Raw genomic sequence first — 21,470 nt, 5'->3', positions numbered from 1 at the left:
TTTCTAAACTTCTTTTCTTTTCTTGCCAAAAAAGCAAAACATTTGCTTTACTTTTCAAAATGGAATAAAATTTATCTTATCTTGCAAGATTTTACATTTTGGGATCTTAAACATTTTGCTATTTTATTACCCTAGAAATTATTTCCTCTTATCACTTATTCCCAACTTTGCCAGAAAAGAGTAATATATTGGAAAATGGAAGAAGTTTGGTATCACCTAGAAGGGTAGTACAATAGTGAAATAACTGAATGATATTGCATTGCCCAAGTATTGCATCTTCTTTGAAGAAAATATAAAAGAGACACTAACTTTATAGTTGGCTTTTAGTTTTCCCTCAATACAGTTGAGAATTCAAAATTGTTCATTCTCTGTCCATACTGGCAAAGAGAAGAAAGTGGACAGAGGAAGACGTTTCACAATTATTAGTTAAATACGAAGATGAATGTAAAAAACAGCACCGCTCTAGATCAGTTTTTCAAACTCAAGAATCAATAAGTGACAATATACTTCTAAGAATTAACAAGGAAATATAGCAGCCTTATCCAGTTAGTTATTCACTAGAAAGGACTTCATTATGTAATGTTCTGGGTCAAGAACAACAACATCCCATTTTGCTAAAAGGATAAGTGGCAGAATTCTTTCATCTTTTGTGATGTTCATGCACCAAAATTTACTTGATGATGGTTCATTAGTGGACAAATGCTGAAGACAGATATTGTGTACAAAGGTGTGATTGAAAAGAAATAAGTGGTGTAGAAATGAAGAGTTATTGGATTAATTATTCTAAATCCAAGATTGAAATGTTTTGCAATTATGGAGCAAAAAAGATAGCCATCTTTAACAAAATACGAGCCATCAAACATTTCAAAAATTTCTTTAGGCATTGCATTTGACCTTGCAGATGCAGGACGAAGGACCAGAAGTAACGATGAACTAGAACCCATTAGAGATATATTTCAAATCTGGAATCATCACTTATGAGATGGCCGTGTTCCAAGTTTCTGCTTGGAGAGTTGATGAACAGTTGTGTTCACAGAACATGGTCCATGTACCTTAGAAATCAGGGCAATGTGGAATAAAAATTTGGGTTTACTATACTTTCTTATTTAAATGTTTCTAATAGTTCTTTTTATTATCCCATATTGTTATGTAAATTCATTATTAAATGACTACAAAAATGCAAAAAATTTAAAAGGTCCAGTGGACCCAGATGGTAAATGGTAATGGCCGTTTTTCCTGTTATGTTGAGAGTTAAAGATCACAAGAAAATTAACAGTTTTCATATGACATTTAACACCATATGACACCTCCCTCCCCTGTGCTGTACCGGTCTAGTGAATTGGTAGAAATTGTAGGATAAGCTATTTTATTCTAGTTTTTAAGAAGAAATGAACCCGAATTTAAATTTCTTATGAAATTGTATGGTAATGTGGTTATTGTTTTAATAAGCATTGTAAAGGTAATGGGAGCATGACATTACAAAATCAAGTATAAGGAATAACGTTGGTTTTTCTTAGAGGTGATTCTCTGAGGAAGTTGGATTTGTATCTTTTTCAACATTATAAAATATTAAACCTGATTTTAAACCTAATTCAACAGTAAGTCTGTCAGTAATTTTGTAGATATAAAATGCCACAATTTGACCAAAGAAAGTCCAACAGTGTTGAGCATTAAATTGGACTAATGGAAAGGTCAGATTGTGTTTTGTGTGTCATGAAAAAGAAAGAAAAAAAATATTTTGCATAAGTTACTTTGCCGTTTTATCCAAAATTGAAACAAATGTGTGCTCATGCACAGTATGTTTTCCAAGGAACAAAAAGCACATCTAATAAGGTGAATGATAGAAACGTTCTACATTTTCTTTTTTGTTTTGTTTTGTTTTTTGAGACAGAGTCTCGCTTTGTTGCCCAGGCTAGAGTGAGTGCCGTGGCGTCAGCCTAGCTCACAGCAACCTCAAACTCCTGGGCTTAAGCGATCCTACTGCCTCAGCCTCCCGAGTAGCTGGGACTACAGGCATGCGCCACCATGCCCAGCTAATTTTTTTCTATATATATTTTTAGTTGGCCAGATAATTTCTATTTTTAGTGGAGACGACGCTCTTGCTCAGGCTGGTCTCGAACTCTTGACCTCGAGCGATCCACCTGCCTCGGCCTCCCAGAGTGCTAGGATTACAGGCGTGAGCCACCGCGCCCGGCCTACATTTTGTTGATTGAGATTTTTCCCACTTCATTCCCTTTATAAGGGGAGAAATCAAACATTCTATTTCTGTCCTATATTGGTTCCTCTAGAAATTTAACATGAATATTTCACTTAGTCTAAAGTTAATCATTAACTTTACTCCACTAAATAACAGAAGGACTTGAAATGTTTTAACCTTGATCAATTCCATGTTAATTTTTGTGCTGTTGTACAGTATTAGATTTTTAACCCCACAACCATCGTTGGACACAGCTAATTGTTTTATGTAGTCGATGATTTTTTAAATTTACCTTCATATTTACCACTCTTTTTTGCTCAACATTAATTCATTCATTCTGAGATCATTTTCCTAAAATAAATCTTTCAGACTTTCCTTTAGTGTGGGTCTAATAATAGGCTTGTTTTTTTGTTTTTGTTTTTTTAGTTTGGTGAGGGTTTTTTGTTTTTGTTTTTTGCTGCTTGAGGTTTATTGAAATTAATATTACAGTATAGCAGAAAGATTCCATGTGGTGTTTTGAAATTCATCCCAACTGTGGGCTAAGTGACGTGCAGGTTGGGCAGACTACCAGAGTCCAAAAGCTTTAGCATTTCCTTAGTGTTCGGATCTATTAATACTTCAGTGATCTCCTGATCCAAGGCTGAGACCTCAGGATATAGTTATCTCTTTTTTCTCTCATCACCCTCCTCCTGCGGTTTGATGGAGATACCTCTCAGCCGGCCTCTCTGAATTTACTTCATCGGATGTGTGACATAGCCTGCTATCTTGTTGCAGAGTTTTTGGTGTGAATAATGGCAGTCTCTTTGCATGCACGCTTGTTCGTGTGGAAGTCATTGCCCAGGCACATGTAATAATACTTCGCAGTGATGACCAGGGCCAGGCCACCACCTTCACGGTTTTTGGTGCAAACTCAGCCAGTGTTGGCAGGTCCTTGGTAAAAGAGCAGGGTCGTTTTTGTTTTTTTCTTAAATCTCAGAATATCTTTAATTCTCCCTCATTCTTGAATACTCATCACTTAACTTTCCATAGGCAATTTTTTTCTACTGGCTGTTTAAAAGAGTTTGTCTTCGGTGTTTACAGTCTCATTTAGGTGGATCTTACTGTGAATTCCTTTTTATTTACTCCTACTGGGAATTTGTTGGGCATCCTGAATCTGAGAATTGTTATCTTTAATTTTAAGGACTCTCTGACATTCTTTTTAGATGTTTCTTTCCTATTTTTTTCTTCCATTTGTAATTCCAATTAGATGTAAGTTAACACTTTTTGTTGTTTCTTCCAGGTCTTTTATCTTCTTCCGTGTTTTTCATCTTTTTTTCTCTGTGTCCATTCCGGGTAATTTTTACAGATATTTTCTAGTTCACTAATTTTGTGCCAGTGTGCAATAACCTTTCTTAATTTCTGATTGTAATTTTGATATGCTATATTTAATTTTTGGAAGTTCTGTCTTAGTTTTATAATCTCCTTTACTTTTTAAAATGTGCTTATATTTTGTATCCAATAATTTTAATGCCTGTAGCCTTTTCAAAAAAAATTTCTTTTATTCTGCAGACTCTTGATCATAATAGCTTATTTCCTTTGAGTTTTGTAGTGATTTTTTTAATTGGATCTCCTGTTAGATCATCTGAAGCACTTAGAGAGGAGTATGTCTTTTGTGGTACCTGGAATTACTGCCAGCCTAGAGTTACACAGGTTGAGTATCCCTAATACAGAAATCCAAAATGCTCCAAAATCCAAAATGTTTTGAGCACCACCATGACACTCAAAGGCAATGCTCCTTGGAGCATTTCAGATTTTGGATCAGGCATACTCAGCCAGTAAGTATAATGCAAATATTCCAAAATCCAAAACACTGCTGATTGCAAGCATTTCAGATAAGGTATATTCAATTTGTGTTAAACTAATTTTTTGGCTTCGAGTTTGCCTGGTCAGGTAATATGAATTCCATAACCTTTCAAACCTAGAGGAAGGCTGTCTTATGGCAAGAATTGTCAGGGGAGATGTTTCTCCTCTTTACCCAGAGCCAAGGCTGAGACAGGAAACGTTTCCTTATAGTTTTCCCTTAAAGATGGAAGAGAGCTTTTTCCTAATTAATTCTAAGCTGTTGCTTCCCAGTTCGTTCATGTCTCTGCTAACACAGAAAATGGTATTTGTACAGCAGCACACTAAATAAAACTAAGTGGAGATTTTGAGCTTTGGATAAGGATACTGCAGCTGCAGGCAACAGACTTGGAGCTCTAGACACTCATGTACTGTGCATTCTCCCTGAGAACTAACACCAGGATCTGGTGGGAAGGTTTGCTTTTAGACCACTCAAAAGTGTGGTAGGCAGACTGGTGCTGCTCTATGACCTCTTTTGTTACCAGCCCATAAAAGGTATTTGTAGAAGAAAGTAAATCAACTGACTACATTACTAAACATACTGTTTAATTCAGCTCACATTTTTGGGGTAGCAAAATTCTCTTGATGAAGAAAGCAGTATATTGATTTGTATTCTGTGCTTAAGTTCCTTATCTCCTTACCTTCTTGCAGAACAGTGGTAGGCCTGCCACATTCCAGGCCTCCAGGGATCAGCAAATGCCAACAGAATAGTCTAGCTTACTCCAGGCTTTTAGCTTCAGAATTTTCTTTTTTTTCTTTCCAGCTTGTTCACTTGTTTAACAAAAATCAATTTGTCCCTATTTTTAGATGCTTTATATTGGGAGGCTTTTAGGGTTCTCTTAAATAAGTTTTGTATAAGAGAATGTTCATTTGTTTGTTTTTGCTACTTAAAAAATTATCTTAATTTGGGAGGTAGAGGCAGGAGGATTGCTTGAGCCCAGGATTTCAAGACCAGCCTGGCCAATGTACCAAGACCTCATCTCTACAAAAAATTAAAATTAAAAATTAGCCAGACATGGTGGTGTGAGCCTGTTGTTCCAGCTACTCAGGAGGCTGAGGCAGGAGGAGCTCTTGAGCCCAGGAGTTCGAGGTTATACTGAGCTATGATCACACCACTGTACTCCAGCCTGGGCAACAGAACTGAGACCCTCTTAGAAAGAAAGGAAAGAAAAATTGTTTCAGGTAACAGTAATTAAGTTGCAGTGAGGTAGTACTCTATTCAGAATTGTCACCAGGTTGTTGTTTTTTTTTTTTTTATTATGGTTAAAGAAAATAAAATTTGGCCAGGCACGGTGGCTCACGCCTGTAATCCTAGCACTCTGGAAGGCCGAGGTGGGTGGATCGCTTGAGGTCAGGAGTTCGAGACCAGCCTGAGCAAGAGCGAGACCCCGTCTCTACTAAAAATAGAAAGAAATTCTCTGGCCAACTAAAATATATATAGAAAAAATTACCCGGGCATGGTGGCGCATGCCTGTAGTCCCAGCTACTCAGGAGGCTGAGACAGAAGAATTGCTTAAGCCCAGGAGTTTGAGGTTACTGTGAGCTAGGCTGACGCCACGGCACTCACTCTAGCCTGGGCAACAAAGCAAGACTCTGTTTCAAAAAAAAAAAAAAGAAAAAAAAGAAAATTTATCATCTCAATCATTTTTAAGTATAGATACAGTTCAGTAGTTTAAGTGTATTCACATTGTTGTGAAACATCTCCAGACTTTTTTCATCTTGCAAATCTGAAACTATAACTATTAAACAATAGTTCTCCCTTTTCCCCTCTCCCCAGCCCCTGGTAACCACCATTCTATGATACTTTGTTTCTATGAATTTTACTCAATACCTGGTATAAGTGGAATTATATAATGTTTGTCATTTTGTGACTGGTCAATTTCACTTAGCATAATGTCCCTAAGGTTCATCCATGGATTTCCTTTTTTTTGAGACAGAGTTTCACTCTGTTGCCCAGGCTAGAGTGCCATGGCATCAGCCTAGCTCACAGCAACCTCAGACTCCTGGAATCAAGCAATCCTCTGCCTCAGCCTCCCAAGTAGCTGGGACTAAAGGTGCTCGCCACCACACCTAACTAATTTTTTTTGTTTGTTTCTATTTTTAGTTGGCTGGCTAATTTTTTCTATTTTTAGTAGAGACACGGTCTCACTCTTGCTCAGGCTGGTCTTGAACTCCTGCCCTCAAGTGATCTTCTCACCTCAGCCTCCCAGAGTGCTAGGATTACAGGCATAAGCCACCACGCCTGGCCAGGAGTTCTTTATATATTCTGGATATTAATCCCTTATCAGATATATGCTTTGCAAATGTTTTCTTCCTTTCCATATGTTGCCTTTTCACTCTGTTGATTGCACCCTTTAATGCTGTAGTCCCCAGCCGCCAGGCTGCAGACTGGGCTGCAGATCGGTACCTGTGTGTTAGGAACCAGGCTGCACAGCTGGAGGTGAGTGGCGAGTGAACAAATGAAGCCACATCTGTGCTTACAACGTGTATTTACAGCCGTTCTGCATCTGCCTCCTGTCCCATATCGCCCCGCCCCCATCCATGGAAAAATTGTCTTCCATGAAACTGTTCCCTGGTGCCAAAAAAGCTGGGGACTGCTGCTTTAACGCACAGAAGTTTTAAGTTTGTTGTAGTTCCATTTGTCTACTTTTGCTTTTGTTGCTTATGCTTTTGGTGTCATATCCAAGAAATCATTGCCAAATCCAGTGTCATGAAGACTTTCGTGTTTTCTACTAAAAATTTTATAGTTTTAGCTCTTACATTTAAGTCTTTGATCTATTTTGGTTAATTTTTGTTTGTGGTGTAAGGTAAGGATCCAACTTCATTTTTTTGCTTGTGGATGTTCAGTTTTCCCAGCACCATTTGTTGAGAAGACAACCCATTGAATAGTCTTGGCACCCTTGTCAAAAATCATTTGACTGTATATGCAAGGCTGTATTTCTGGGCCCTCTGTTCTTTTCCATTGGTGTGTATGTCTGTCTTAATGCCAGTTCTACACTGTTTTGTGGAATATTTTATTTTTTAGAGACGGGGTCTCGCTCTTGCTCAGGCTTGTCTCGAACTCCTGAGCTCAGCAATCCTCCCACCTTGGCCTCCCAGAGTGCTAGGATTACAGGCATGACCCACTACACCTGGCCCGTCTTGTTCTTGATCTTAGAGAAAAGCTTTTAGTCTTTCATCATTGAGTATGATGTTAGCTGTGGGCTTTTCTTAAATATCTTTTATTATGTTGAGGTTGTTTCCTTCAATTCCTAGTTTATTGAGTGTTTTTGTTTTTAATCATGAAATTGTATTTAATCTTGTCAAATGGTTTTTGTGCATCAGTTGATATGATCACACAGTGTTTGTGTTTCATTTTGTCAGGGTGGTGTATGACATTGATTTTTGTATGTTGAACTTGTCATCATATTTTAAACTATTTAAAAACACAAATGTTGCAGAGAATAGATGCGATGGTTAAGAGCAGGTGCACTGGGGTCACACTACTTAGGTTCAAGCTTTTCCTCTGCCACTTACTAGTAATTACATGACATCTTTAGAATAAATGACTTTCTGCTAGGTTTCTATTAATTATAAACTTTACTTTGCTGTAAGTGGTAGTTTTATTAATAAACTAAGCAATTTCATTTTCCTGTTGCATGATAGAAACTTTTTGGTTAAAGGGATACCCAGAGACCAATTAAATGAATGGTGAATAACCATTACAGATTTAAGTTAATGGTCCGTATCATAAAATGGAGGTTCTCAAAGTTTTTGGTTTTAGGACCCCTCTAACACTTAAAATTATTGAGAATCCCAAACAGTTTTTGTTTATTTGGTTTAGATCGATATTTTGCTGTATTAGAATCAAGAAATTTTCAAAATACTTATTAAATCATTTAAAATAAGAACAGTGAAACCATTACACATTAACCAGAAGTGTTTACAAAAAATAACTAATTTTTTTAAATAATGAGATTAGAGGCATTGTTTCACATTTTTACAAATCATTTTAATGTCTCAATTAAGACTGTTGGATTCTCATATCTGCTTTTGCATTCAGTCTGTTGCACTAAATTGTTTGAATTAAAATATACAAAGTCAATCTGGCTTCACACAGGTGTGTAATTGAAAAAGGGAGAACCTTATGAACCTCCTAAAAGGGCCTTAGGAATCCTTGGATCACATTTTGAGAACCACTGTTGTATAGAAACTAAAGAGTTAAACTTCCCAGAGACCTCCACCTTTAATGCATTCTGGTTTTCTTTCTTTTGGTGTTAACCTCCACATCGTTAAATAACATGCCTCTTCTGCTATTTTGTAGTTTATCAACTTTATGCATTATTTTTTGATTTCCTATAGTCATAGTTTAGGACTTAGTACATAATTTTCTTCTCATTTCTCCTGTTTCCAAATTCAGTGGTAGGCTATTTCTGTTACTTCAGCAATACACTCCATTTCCAGTTCCATCAAAAATAGATGGTATCTCAGTACTAAGAGTCTTGAAACTCTTGTGCTTCACTTCCCCTCTTTCCTCACCTCATCCCCAACTTAACCTATAGTTTTACTTGTGATGACATTTACATTATGTCCTGTAATCATGGTTTATCTTCTGTAATTTAGGTTGATTCTAAAATTTTAAAGCTAAAGCCTGTTTCATTATTATGACTGTGTAAATAGTATTTACGGTGGAGCCAAGTACCATTCTATGATTATAATGCCGAATGCGTTCCATTTTACAATCCTATGCCACTTAATAGAAAATCTTCCTAGGCTTAAGTTCAAATGGACTTGTCCTTTTTTTACACTGTACTAATTGCTCAACTGTGAAATCTTTCACCAGAATCATTCCTTTCTTGAGCACTTTCATTACCTTTTTTAAAAAAGTCTTTCATTACCTTTTTAAAAAAATCTTAATGTCAGTAACTTAATCATGTCCGAAGATTTTTCTAAGCTCCTTGTCTGCTGTCTGTCCTATCCAGTCCCTGTTTTCCTGGATGTCTTTTCTCCTGGAGGCTTCTGTCCTTCCTCTGATTCCAGTCTAGGCTCACTACTCTCTTGGCCTGCTGCACCTAGGCTTTTATCTTTGTCCACTGTTTGCATGATCTCATGTTTGTTGGTCTACTTTTTGTTTAGCCTGGAGTATATCTTCATGTAGCTTCCTAAGAAAACATATATAGGAGGTAAGCTCCTCTCATCCTTGAATGTCTAAGAAATCTTTATTCTGCCTCCATAGTTTGGCTGAGTACAACGTTCTAGATTAATAATCATTTCCCTTGAATTTTGAAAACATTACCTTATTGTCTTCTAGCCACTAATGTTACCAATAGGAAGTCTAATTTTTCATTTATTTGTAGTTTTTTCCCTCTCTGGAGAATTGAATGATCTTTTTTGTTTTGAGATGTAAAATGCTGTGTCTCTAGGTTTGGTTCTTTTGTTCTATTTTGAAGTCCTGTGGGCCCTTTGAATTTGAAAACGTGTTTCCCCTCAGGAGTAGGAAATTTCTTTTCTCTTTGCTTTTTCCTTTCCTTTCTGACAGGGTCTCACTGTGTTGCCCAGGCTGGTCTCAAACTCTTGGCCTCAAGGGATCTTCTGGCCTCAGCCTCCCAAACTGCTGGGATTACAGGCAAGCCACCACACCTAGCCTTGTCTGTTCATTTTTAAGAAAAAAGCAATAAGACTGTCTGTAAACTCTATTTCAGTAAGGCCTCTGGCTCACTTTTTGATAAGTAGGCAGGGAGCTGGCCATTAATTTCCAGGGTAATTCAAGAAGATTGTGTTTTTACTCTTTAATGTTAATAATTCCTAGATACTTTCTTTTTCTTTTTTTCCCCAAGAGAAGTTCTCTTCTGTTTTGTCTGACTCTTGATGTATTTCTTAACCTTTCTTATACATATTATTCTTTTATGTTTGTTTCATGATTTATTAGTTTGCCCCAGTTTAAAACTGACTGAAGCTAATTAGATTTTATTTATTCACAAAGATGTTATCCCCATAGAAGCTTCTGCTATACTGGATGCTTACTAAATGAAAGTCTTTTCATATTTCACAAGTATACTTTTATGGCACATGGATTGGGTTTTTATTTAATTTATGTTCTGTTTTATTCAAGAAATAATTTAAAGACAGTTAAGTTTTACATTGTAAATGTAGGGAGATAACACCTTTTATTTTAATACTCCAGACTAGGCAGAAACCTTGATTTGACCTATTTTGACTTAAGATTAACTTTACTTTAACTAATTTGAACTTGATTTGACCTGAATTTTTAAAAGTAAATTTACATTTAGACTTAGCCACTAGATAGCTAATTGAATTAGTATAGTCCAGCATGGTCATCTACATCATGTAATAGGTAGTTTTCTAAGATATTTAAAATTGAAAGAGAATTTTCCAGGTGGGTCTAGGATAACAAACCAGGGAGTCTTTAATGTGAACGGTAGTTGTCTGCCCTAGCCCCTGGCCTACTAGAAATTGAGACTAGATCATCACTTTTTCTGATGCTTTTGGTAGAGGATATGATTCCAGTCTAGGAGATGGGTAAAGAGACCTGGCTATACAGAGCAGAGGCAGCTTCAGGGGTCTGTATATAGTAATTCCTAAATGCACTGGCATCTTTTTATTTGGTTCCTAGGGTAAGTGACTGTATAATTTAATGTTCAAAGTGAGACACTTAGGAGAGTGAAAGAGAATACTATTAATAATTACACTGGGGCAGCAGGCATAAACCAGAGCATATGGTTATTCCTTCCCTAGTCACATAGACTTTGAGGGTTAGGATCAGAGGCAATAAAAGTCAAATTGTCTGCTTGGTTGACTTGACATTCCCATTCTATTCCTACTTGCTTTTTGTCCTTTAGGACACATTTTGGGACCAAGAAATGTGGACAGATGATGGAACCAATATTCCTCCTATGCAATGTAGTCTGGATGCGTGAAGTACCCTATTAGTACATGTTAAATATGAGTTTCACAGACATGGTGTATTTATATTTTAAATATAATCTTTTTTCTCCTAGGAATTTTGAAGAAGTATAACATATTATTGTCATTTTTTCTTAAGGATGTGGAATTGTTCATAGAAAATGTTATTCCCAACCCAATTTGCCACTATTAAAATGTAAACTTTCCTTTTCCTGTCTTACTGGCATATATGTAGAAAATTTTAGCTAGTTTTATTCCAAGTAAGAATTATAAGCATTTCTTTCGACTCTTAAGTTTTTTGTTTTTTGGGTTTTTTTCCTTTTTCATATTGGACTGAAATCTCCCATCCTGTAACTTCCATCTGTTGGTTCTAGTTCTGTTCTCTGGAGCAGCATGGAGTGTCTTCTGTTAGAAGGCGGCTATCATCTTTTCTAGACTGAATTTCCCTAGGTCCTACTGTTTTTATATGAAATAAAACCCATTATCTATAAGCTTTACTTTGATTTCTTTTGGACATAGCCTAGTTTATCAGTATCCTTTATAACACAGTTAAAATATGATGGCCCAAAATTTTAATTCTGTATCATGTATCTGTGACACCAAGCACACCCAGTACAAAAGACCCTGTGCTGTAACCCATGATTCAGATACTCTAGTTTATTTATTAGTGCAGCTTTGGCTTATGTCAGTTTTTTTTTTTTTTTATTTCTTAGCTATTCTTAACCGTTGGCTCATATTAAAACTTGTGGTCAGCTAAAACCTGCCAGCTAAATAACTGTTGGGGCTTTCCTTTTTTTAGAAAGTGTTTCTGCCTTGGAGAAATGTAGCTTTAGCAAGTGGAATTGAGTGTATTACTCAGAGAACCTAGAACAAGAAACAAATATTTTCATATGCCAACTTCGGCAGGCCTTTGGTTTTATGTGACATAGGCTCTCAGCTTAAACACATTAAGAACTTTATCTGGAAATTTATTTGATTACTGAAAATATTTTGCCTCTTTAAAGTTTAAATGGTTATAACTGCAAAGTATCCAACTTAGGTCTCCTTTTACAACATGTGCTATTATATTTTTAAGAGAAAAGTAAATTTATATAATGAAATACTGACTCTAAGCTAGAAAATTTACCTAAAATAATAGATATTTCATTGTAGGTTTTGTACCCTAGAGCAAGACTTCTCAACCTCAGCACTATTGACATACATATTTTAGGTAATTCTTTGTTGTGGGGGAGTGTCCTATGCATTGTAGAGTGTGTGACAGCATCTCTGGCCTCTGTCCACTAGATACCAGTAACACATACTACTACCACCTTCTCTGCAGTTTGATTATCAAAAATACTTCCAGATATTTTTGGCCATCTGTCCCCTGGGGGCAAAATCTCCCCTCGTTAGAACCATTGTCGTAGACCAACAGAAGTGCTTTTTTCTTAATCAACTGGTCAATAGTTTCTACCTTAAATGTTTTCTGTAATTGGGGTTAGAATATAATATTTTTCTTATTTCTTTGTAGAGATTTTTTTAAACTATAGATCATAACTTTGATATGTGCATATGACAAATACTTTTTGAAATTCCTTAATTTTTCTTTTCCTCCTAATACTGTTTCTTATCCTAGTTTGTTATCCCTGTTTTCAATATGATCTATGACCTGAAACAATATGTGTGATTATATAATAAGATTAAGGAAAAATTAATAGAACAATAGCAGATATAGTATTGAGTAGGAGGTTTATTGAGTTCAAATACTTGGCCTTTTGTAGTCCATGATTATATTACACATTAAAAAACAAATGTGTTTTTTATTTAAGTTGGTAAATAACTTTTTATTCAAGTTATTTATTCCTGGATTTTAAAATTGTATTATATTTATTCTTCTACTCCACAATATAGCCAGCAGCCAGCTTCGGGTGTAGCCTATTCTCATCCAACTACAGTTGCTAGCTACACTGTCCATCAGGCTCCAGTAGCTGCTCACACAGTTACTGCTGCCTATGCACCAGCAGCCGCCACAGTTGCAGTTGCCAGGCCTGCTCCAGTAGCTGTTGCAGCTGCTGCAACAGCTGCTGCATATGGAGGCTACCCCACTGCACACACAGCCACTGACTATGGTTATACCCAGAGGCAACAAGAAGCGCCACCACCACCACCTCCAGCTACTACACAGAACTACCAGGTAAGAAAACTACTAGGTTCGATAGCCTTAACATGCAGGCTTTAGTGGCCTCAGGGTATAATATGATGTTCAAGCTAGTGCTTTTCAAACTTGGGTCTTCCAAAATATACATCTAATGATAGAAAAAAGTGAATGAGTATTCACAGGTAGTTTTGGGACATAGTCCTACCACTAAGTTTCCTTGCAGTGAGCTTTATATTAATAATTCTCGCCCGTCTACTTCACTATATTATGTATACGTATGTTTGCTTTAATTTTGAGGAGATTTTACATCAATTACTGGTTAAATAATTTAATTTGACCTCAATTTTATTAAAAAAAAGATAGAGAAAAGCTGTCCCTTATTTGTACTATGGCATTATTTATTCATTTGAAACACAGGTATATCTTCTGTTTTGAGAATCATGGGCCTAAGCTATAGGGCAAACATAATTACATATTTTCTTGAAACTTATCCAAAGTAGAAATTCTGTTGTCTGTACATTTACCCTGTCAAGATGTTCATTTTTAGTATATAGTATAACAAAAATTGATCATGCTTTTATTCAACCAGTTGCCTCTTTTTTTTTTTTTTTTGGAGACAGAGTCTCACTCTGTTGCCTGTGCTAGAGTGCCGTGGCGTCAGCCTAGCTCACAGCAACCTCAAACTCCTGGGCTCAAGCAATCGTTCTGCCTCAGCCTCCCGAGTAGCTGGGACTAAAGGCGTGCGCCACCACGCCCAACTAATTTTTTCTATATATTTTTAGTTGTCCAGCTAATTTCTTTCTGTTTTTTTTTTTTTTTTTTTTTAGTAGAGATGGGGTCTCGCACTTGCTCAGGCTGATCTCAAACTCCTGGCCTCAAGCAATCCTCCCACCTTGGCCTCACAGAGTGCTAGGAATACAAGCGTGAGCCACCATACCCGGCCCAGTTGCCTGTGCTTTAGTCTTATGGGACTTATAAATTCCTTTTACAGTATTGTTTTAAAACAGTACTAGTTTACTACTTGTTTATGTAAATAAATTTGGTTTTAATTTCTTCAGTCCATTTCTTATTTGTTTGCTTTTAGGATCTGTATTTTAAACTTTGATCCTTCTGAGCTTTCCCCAGGTTTCTATATTCATTCTAAAGCAATAGGAATTTACTTTGTGAAGAAAAAAATTGAAATATAGATCAACAGTATTAGTATTTGCTGTTAATTTTTGGCAGATTACTAAACTTACAATTCCTTTTGATGTATGTGATTATGTTTCATTATGTCCAGAGACAGAATATGATAAATTTTGTTGTTTTTAATAAGGTCTGTGAAACCCATCATTTTCTGGGCCCTGTATGCTTCTTCAGCCTTTCCACCTACATGCCTTCCCATCCCTCCTTACTTTATGGAGTGCCAGAATTCATCTAGCTTACCTTGATCTTTCTTGAAAAAAAGAAACAGTGAAAAGGCTGGAGTAATCACAAAGCTTAGTAACACCCAGATGTTCTTTTTCTGATACTGTGGGATCCATCTTTAAGGCAAAACTGCCATGAATTTTTAATAAAATTAATTTTTACTTAAGTATTTTAAATGTTTCAGTGATTGCTCTGATTATAAAAGTTAAACATGTTGCTAAAATGCTTTTGCTCTTATTTGATGAAGTCCAAAATTAATCCTCTTTGTATTGAATTTGATTCTTTATGTTTAGGTCTGACGTAAAACTACATATTTAGTTTCTTATTTTCCTTTTTTTATATAGTAAAGATATTTTTTTTTTCTGCCACTTGTCTCATAGCAAGATTTTTTCTCATTCTTTTTCTTTAGGACTCATACTCATATGTAAGATCCACAGCTCCTGCTGTAGCTTATGATAGTAAGCAGTACTACCAACAACCGACAGCAACTGCTGCTGCTGTAGCTGCCGCTGCCCAGCCTCAGCCTTCTGTTGCTGAAACCTACTACCAGACAGGTGGGTTTTATAAATACACACAATTTCATTATAAACTATTGAAGTATATGATTTGGGATATTTTTTAATGAAGATAAGCTTTTGAGTCCATCTAAACTCATTATGTTATCTCACCTTGAGAGTCGCGTTCTAGCCATGTCCTTTTCTTCCTCCACTAGAATGCCTTTGAGTCACAAAGAGAAGGCCATGGCAGCAATTCATAATCATGCCCTTATCTCCTAGAAATGTACTCCATTTCTGGACTTACAGCCTACCATTCTTTTCCTGCTGAAATAAGCTATACAAAACAAGCTGTGATAATAGCTTCTGACCGCATTCTTATCTTTGCCAGAAATGCCCAGAACATATTACATTGCCAGCTGCCTTTGTAACTGGTAGAAACTCTTTAATGGGCCCATATTTTTAATTCATCTTTCTCTGATCTATGACAATGGTTGGTTTCTATTACAAGCCACCTATAATGTTAAATATAGTATTTAGAACGGCTCAAATGCAGGAAGTGTTGTGTTGCAAAAATGCCTAGATATTTGTAGACTTTAAAAGATGGATTTTGGCTGGGTGTGGTGGCTCATGCCTGGAATTTGAGAGGCCAATGCAGGAGGATTGCTTGAGGCCAAGAGTTTGATACCAGCCTGGGCAACATAGCAAGACCCCATCTCTACAAAAAAATTAAAAATTAGCTGGGCACAGTGGTGTATACCTATAGAACCAGCCACTCGGGAGGCTGAGGCAAGAGGATTTTGATTAAGCCCAGCAGCTAGAGGCTGCAGTGAGCTATGATCATGCCACTGCACTCCGGCCTAGGTGACAGAGCAAGACATTGTCTCTTTAATGAAAAAGAAAAAAAGATTTTTATGTGTTTGTAGAAATTTAATTGAGAACCTTTAAGACAAACCTCTCTGAGTTTTGAAAAGTGAGCAACTCGTTTGTTTGTTTGTTTATTTATTTATTTATTTATTTATTTATTTATTTTTTGAGACAGAGTCTCGCTCTGTTGCCCAGGCTAGAGTGCCGTGGCATCAGCCTAGCTCACAGCAACCTCAAACTCCTGGGCTCAAGCAATCCTACTGCCTCAGCCTCCCGAGTAGCTGGAACTACAGGAATATGCCACCATGCCCAGCCAGTTTTTTCTGTATATATTTTTAGTTGTCCATATAATTTCCTTCTATTTTTAGTAGAGACGGGATCTCGCTCTTGCTCAGGCTGGTCTCGAACTCCTGAGCTTAAAGGATCCACCCGCCTCTACCTCCCAGAGTACTGGGATTACAGGCGTGAGCCACCGCACCCGGCCCATTTAATTATTTTTTGAAAGACCTGAGAGTATGGATTAGAAGCCTTGGATTAGGAGAGAATAGAAATGGCTTGCAGTACTGGCTTTACTACTAATGTGGGCAAGTAATTTTTACCTTTCTTCATCTCTGTTTTCTTATCTGTGAATGAAGTTACTGACCCAGATCTCTCTAGAGTCCCTTCTAGGTGTAAGATTTTATGAGTCCCTTAAAAGTGGTTTTAAAATATTTTGAATTACAATGACTGACTTTTCTTATGGTCTCATCTCTGTTGATTTGTGTGTATAATAATCTATGTGGAACTTTCTGGTTAATTACTAAGGTTAGATTATGCTTCAGAGTGCTAAATTATCTAAGAGTCAGAAGATCTTGTTTTAGCCTAAGTTCTCATATTGACTATGTGACTTTTGTAAGTCATTTAGCTCTTGGATGTTAGTCTCCTCTGTAAAATGCTCATCTGTGTGCCATAGGGATCAAATTTCATAAGCAGATACAGATAAAAGCTCTAAGGTATCTTTACTTAACTGAGCATAAAATGACTTTGGCCTCCTGTCATTTGGGCCTTTCTCAGAAATAACATTTATGTGTTTCAGTGATCATTATAAGTGATTACTTGTTAATTTAACTGATTAATTTAGTGATAGATAGTAAGGCTCATACAATTCTTCGAAAATACATTGTTTTGAATATGGTCAGAGGAAGTAGAAAGTTTAGCAGAGACATTAACGGTAGCCAGTTAAGAATAACTGTACATACACTATTGACATTTGAAAGATTAAGTCAGTAGCACCTTGTGAGTTAGAATTAGATTGACATTTACTATGGATAAATTCAATGATATATGAACAAGTTCCATGTCATTAAACATTTTTGAAGTTTTTACTTTATACTTTGACCCTCTCTCCATTTAGTTTCCAGCATTAAACCTAACTCACAAGTAAACTGACTAACTTAAACACACACGCACCTCTTTTCAAAAAAAAACTTTATTTCTACCAGTTGTAATTAATACTACTATTTCACTTAGTTGTAAATTTTGCCAAAATAATCATTTTGGAAATACATAGAAAGCATTTAGGAAAAGAGGGTAAATTAGTTTATGCACTTTATTTATGTTGGTAATAAGAATTTTACCTCTTTTGCCAAGAAGAAATTGCTGGCATAAAATTTATAGTTAATGATGTTTAGACCTGTTCTTTCCACTTTTAGGGATATTGGTACAGTAACTGTAGTGGCTTATGCTACTAATTTTCTGGTGTCTCTTTCCCACTTTAGCCCCCAAAGCAGGTTATAGCCAAGGTGCAACTCAGTATACTCAAGCCCAGCAAACTCGACAAGTGACAGCCATAAAACCAGCCACACCAAGTCCAGCTACCACTACTTTCTCCATTTATCCTGTATCCTCCACCGTACAACCAGTAGCAGCTGCAGCTACTGTGGTGCCATCTTATACTCAGAGTGCTACTTATAGTACCACAGCAGTTACTTATTCTGGTAAGGCTGATAAACTGTGTTTAAATGAGTAAACAAATTAGAGACTTAGTAGAAACTGTTTTGATTTTCTGCAGAATTATATTACTTCCAATAATAGGAATTAAATTGATTGATAGGTATTAATATAAATATATGTGCATAATATGACAGATGGACCATACTGTAAGTTGTATGCTTTTTAAAAATACAAAAACAAAAAACAGAAGATCTTAGAGTATAAAATGCTCTTTGGGGATATGAAAGCTAGTTGTGAGTCTTGGGTCTAGCATTGCAATTAGAGGAAATAACAACCAGTCTTCTACAGGATCATTTTCTTTCTGACTTTTTCCAAATGAATTTGAAAAATCAAGGTTAACACTCAGGGAATACCACGAATTATTTGTATTGTTTGTCTAGGCCATCAAAGAGCTGTTTCTTTATATTTATTATCAGGGATAAGTAATCATGAAAATACCAGTGTCCTTTTGTAAACATTCATAAGATGGTGGTTATGCAGCATACCTCTTGGAAGGACGGAGTAGCTTTATTTTCCTTAAATAATTAAATATTTCCCCTAGAAAAGTATGATCACTAAAAGCTTATTATGTCCACTACTCTTACTCATTTTTAGCTGATTTAGTTCACAGTATTATGGTGATTAAAATCACAAATTGGTTTTTTGTAGACATTCGCTTTGTACTACTGTATGGTTTGTTATTGTTGTTTTACATTTTATTTATTCCTTAATACTCTGTCTTGTTCCATGGAAGATTTAAGGTGGCACAGGCAATTTCAGTTCTTAACTTTTTTTTTTTTTTCCCGAGACAGAGTCTCACTCTGTTGCCCTGAATAGAGTTCTGTGGCATCATCAGAGCTTACAGCAACCTCAAACTCCTGGGCTTGAGCAATCCTCCTGCCTCAGCCTCTCGAGTAGCTGGGACTACAGGCATGTGCCACCACACCCAGCTAATTTTTTCTATTTTTAGTAGAGACAGGGTCTCACTCTTGCTCAGGCTGGTCTCGAACTCCTGAACTCAAGCTATCCTCCTGCCTTGGCCTCTCAGAGTGCTAGGATTACAGGTGTGAGGCACTGTGCTCAGCCTTACCTCTTTTTTTTTTAAAGAGACAAGATCTTGCTATGTTGCCAGACTCGAGTGCAGTGGCTGTTTACAGGCGCAGTCCCACTACTGATCACCACAGTTATTTTGACTTCCGTTTTTGACCTGGGTGGATTCACCCCTCTTTAGGCAATTTGGTGGTCCCCTGCTCCTGGGATATCACCATATTGATGCCAAACTTAGTGCAGACACTCGATCAGCATAGCACACCACAGCCCAAACTCCTGGGCTCTAGCGACCCTCCTGCCTCAGTCTCCCAAGTAAGCTGGGAGTATAGGCATGTGCCATCGCACCTGGGCAGTTCTTACCTCTTAATACTTTGTTGTAGCTTGTGTATTAGAAGAAGCCTAGCTACTGAATTTTTTTAAAAGCCAATTTTTATTATTTACTTTTCAGAGGATAAGCCCTGAATGACATTTTATTTCTCAGAGATTTCTTGTCTCCTACTTTAGGGTGCTAGGAATACAATGATGATCTAGGCAGGCATAGAGTGTTTGAGAACAGCAGTTTGTTGTGGCTGGAATACAGGATATGTGGGGTAAATATCAGGAGATGAGGCTAGAAATGTCGGTGTCTAAAGCTTTGTGTGCTCCGCTGTGGTGTCTGTCTTTATCTTACTGGCAGAAAGGGTGCCACAGAGGAGATCTTAAGAAATGGAGCAATGGGAGCAGATTTGTAAGTTAACTGTGACAACCACATGGAAATGAACTGGAGTGAGGAGACAACTTTGAGAACTCTGGCTGGACTGGTGAATGATGAGGACCTGATCAAAGGGACTTAGGGTAGAAAGGCATTTTATAATCTATTAAAGACATAGTCGAGGATTCCCTATACAGGAAAGAAATCTTTTGTTAAGATATCAAGAAACTATTAAATTTGTTAGAATTTCTACATATTTCATTTCAGATTTTTTCTGGCCTTTTCTATCTGGTTTACTAGCTATAATTGTAACCATGAAATCTGATTTTCATTGCACTAATTTTTTTAAATGTCTGCATTAGCTTCAACAAAATAGGAAGTACCAGAGTAGCCTTTCCTATTCATTGTTTTTCTCTTACTTTGGCTTCCTTTCTCTCCTTTCTCTCTCTTGCACATGCTCTTTCTCTGTCTTGTTGCTTACACAATATGAAGATAATCTTTGTTTATTGCTTTATTACATGACTAATATATCATTATTTTAAAATTAGAAACTATAGATAAAGAAAAAAGTTAAACCACTAGACATCTACCCCTGGACACTAATTGTCATTAACATTTTAGTGCATGTCTCTCTCTATATACTTCTGTGTAATATACATATATAAATGTCATAGTTTCTTTATAAAAATGAATTTATCTTTTACCTGTGATTCTGTAAACTGCTTTCTTGTCACTGTGAATGTTCTTCCCATGTCACTAAGTATAGAGATATATTATTCCTTTGATCAGTGTTTTCCCCAAGTTTTTATCTCTCCTTTCTCTTAAAACCTGTTTTCAAGTGGTTCAACAGTATGTTTTATAAGTTGTAGCTGACATAGTACTTTGCCCTGAATTCTTCAGAATGTATTTCCCAAGAATAAGGACATTCTTTTATATAGCCACAATGCCATTATTGTAAAAAAGGAATTGAATATGGAAACTATCTAATATATCAATTTTCCCATTTGTCCAAAATGTCTTTTATGGCTGGGCTTTATAGGTGTTTCGTATGTATGTGTTTATGTTTGTGCTTTATTTCAAATTTCTGGTCCAATCAAGGATCATGGATTGTATTTGGTTGTCGTAGCTTGTTAGTTTCCTTTTAATCTAGAACAGTCCCCTATTTTTATCTTGTCGCTCATGAAATTGACAATTTTGAAGAGTTCAGGCCAGTTGTCTTATTTATGCCACAGTCTGGATTTACCTGATGATTTATGTTTAGATTCAGGCAGTTTTTTATGCAAGAGTAGTTTTCCATTTCATTACATAATAATATCAGCTTATTCCTTATTGATGATGCCTTCACTGGTTAAAGTGGTATCTACCAGATCTTTTCATTATAAAAATACCTTTTCCTTTTGTAATTAACAAGTAATCTGTGGGCCTGTTGCCCAGTGACCTCTCACCCTACGGTGTTAGATCCTTTGAAAATCTCTAACTGAATCACTTTCTACAATAGCAGTTGCAAAATCCTTTCACACTGATTCTTAGGCATCCTTCTCCAAAGAAGAGTCTCTTCTTCCCACTTCTTTTTTTGATATTGGTATGGACCCATTCTATTTTATTCAATGCACAGTTGTCCCCTGTATTCGTGTGGGACTGGTTCCCACATGAATCCTCAGATGCTTGAGTCCCTTATATAAAGTGGTGGCCTAGTGTTTGCATATAACTTACGTCCTCTTGTATATACTTGAAATCATCTTTAGGTTACTAACAATACCTAATACAATGTAAATGCTATGTAAATAGTTGTTACACTGTGCTGAGGTTTTTTTATTTGTATTATTTTTTATCGTATTTTTTACTGTTTTTTTTCCCCCTTGAATATTTTCAATC

At 36.4% G+C, this 21,470-nt stretch overlaps 1 protein-coding gene across 3 annotated transcripts in view; it reads left to right on the top strand.

Annotated features, from left to right (window-relative positions):
• Positions 1 to 21,470, top strand: part of ZFR (zinc finger RNA binding protein) — an 81,304-nt gene that overhangs the window by 9,091 nt on the left and 50,743 nt on the right. For all 3 annotated transcript variants that reach the window (XM_045565796.1, XM_045565797.1, XM_045565798.1), the window contains 3 exons: positions 12,869 to 13,151; positions 14,932 to 15,076; positions 17,641 to 17,859. In XM_045565796.1, the coding sequence (XP_045421752.1) occupies positions 12,869 to 13,151; positions 14,932 to 15,076; positions 17,641 to 17,859 (647 nt within the window). The remainder of the gene's footprint in view (positions 1 to 12,868; positions 13,152 to 14,931; positions 15,077 to 17,640; positions 17,860 to 21,470) is intronic.

This window comes from Lemur catta, chromosome 12 (assembly GCF_020740605.2).
Source record: "Lemur catta isolate mLemCat1 chromosome 12, mLemCat1.pri, whole genome shotgun sequence".
Taxonomy (NCBI): Eukaryota; Metazoa; Chordata; class Mammalia; order Primates; family Lemuridae; genus Lemur; species Lemur catta.
The sequence above is the reverse complement of the archived record's forward strand: the minus strand, read 5'-3'. Positions and strand labels throughout refer to the sequence as shown.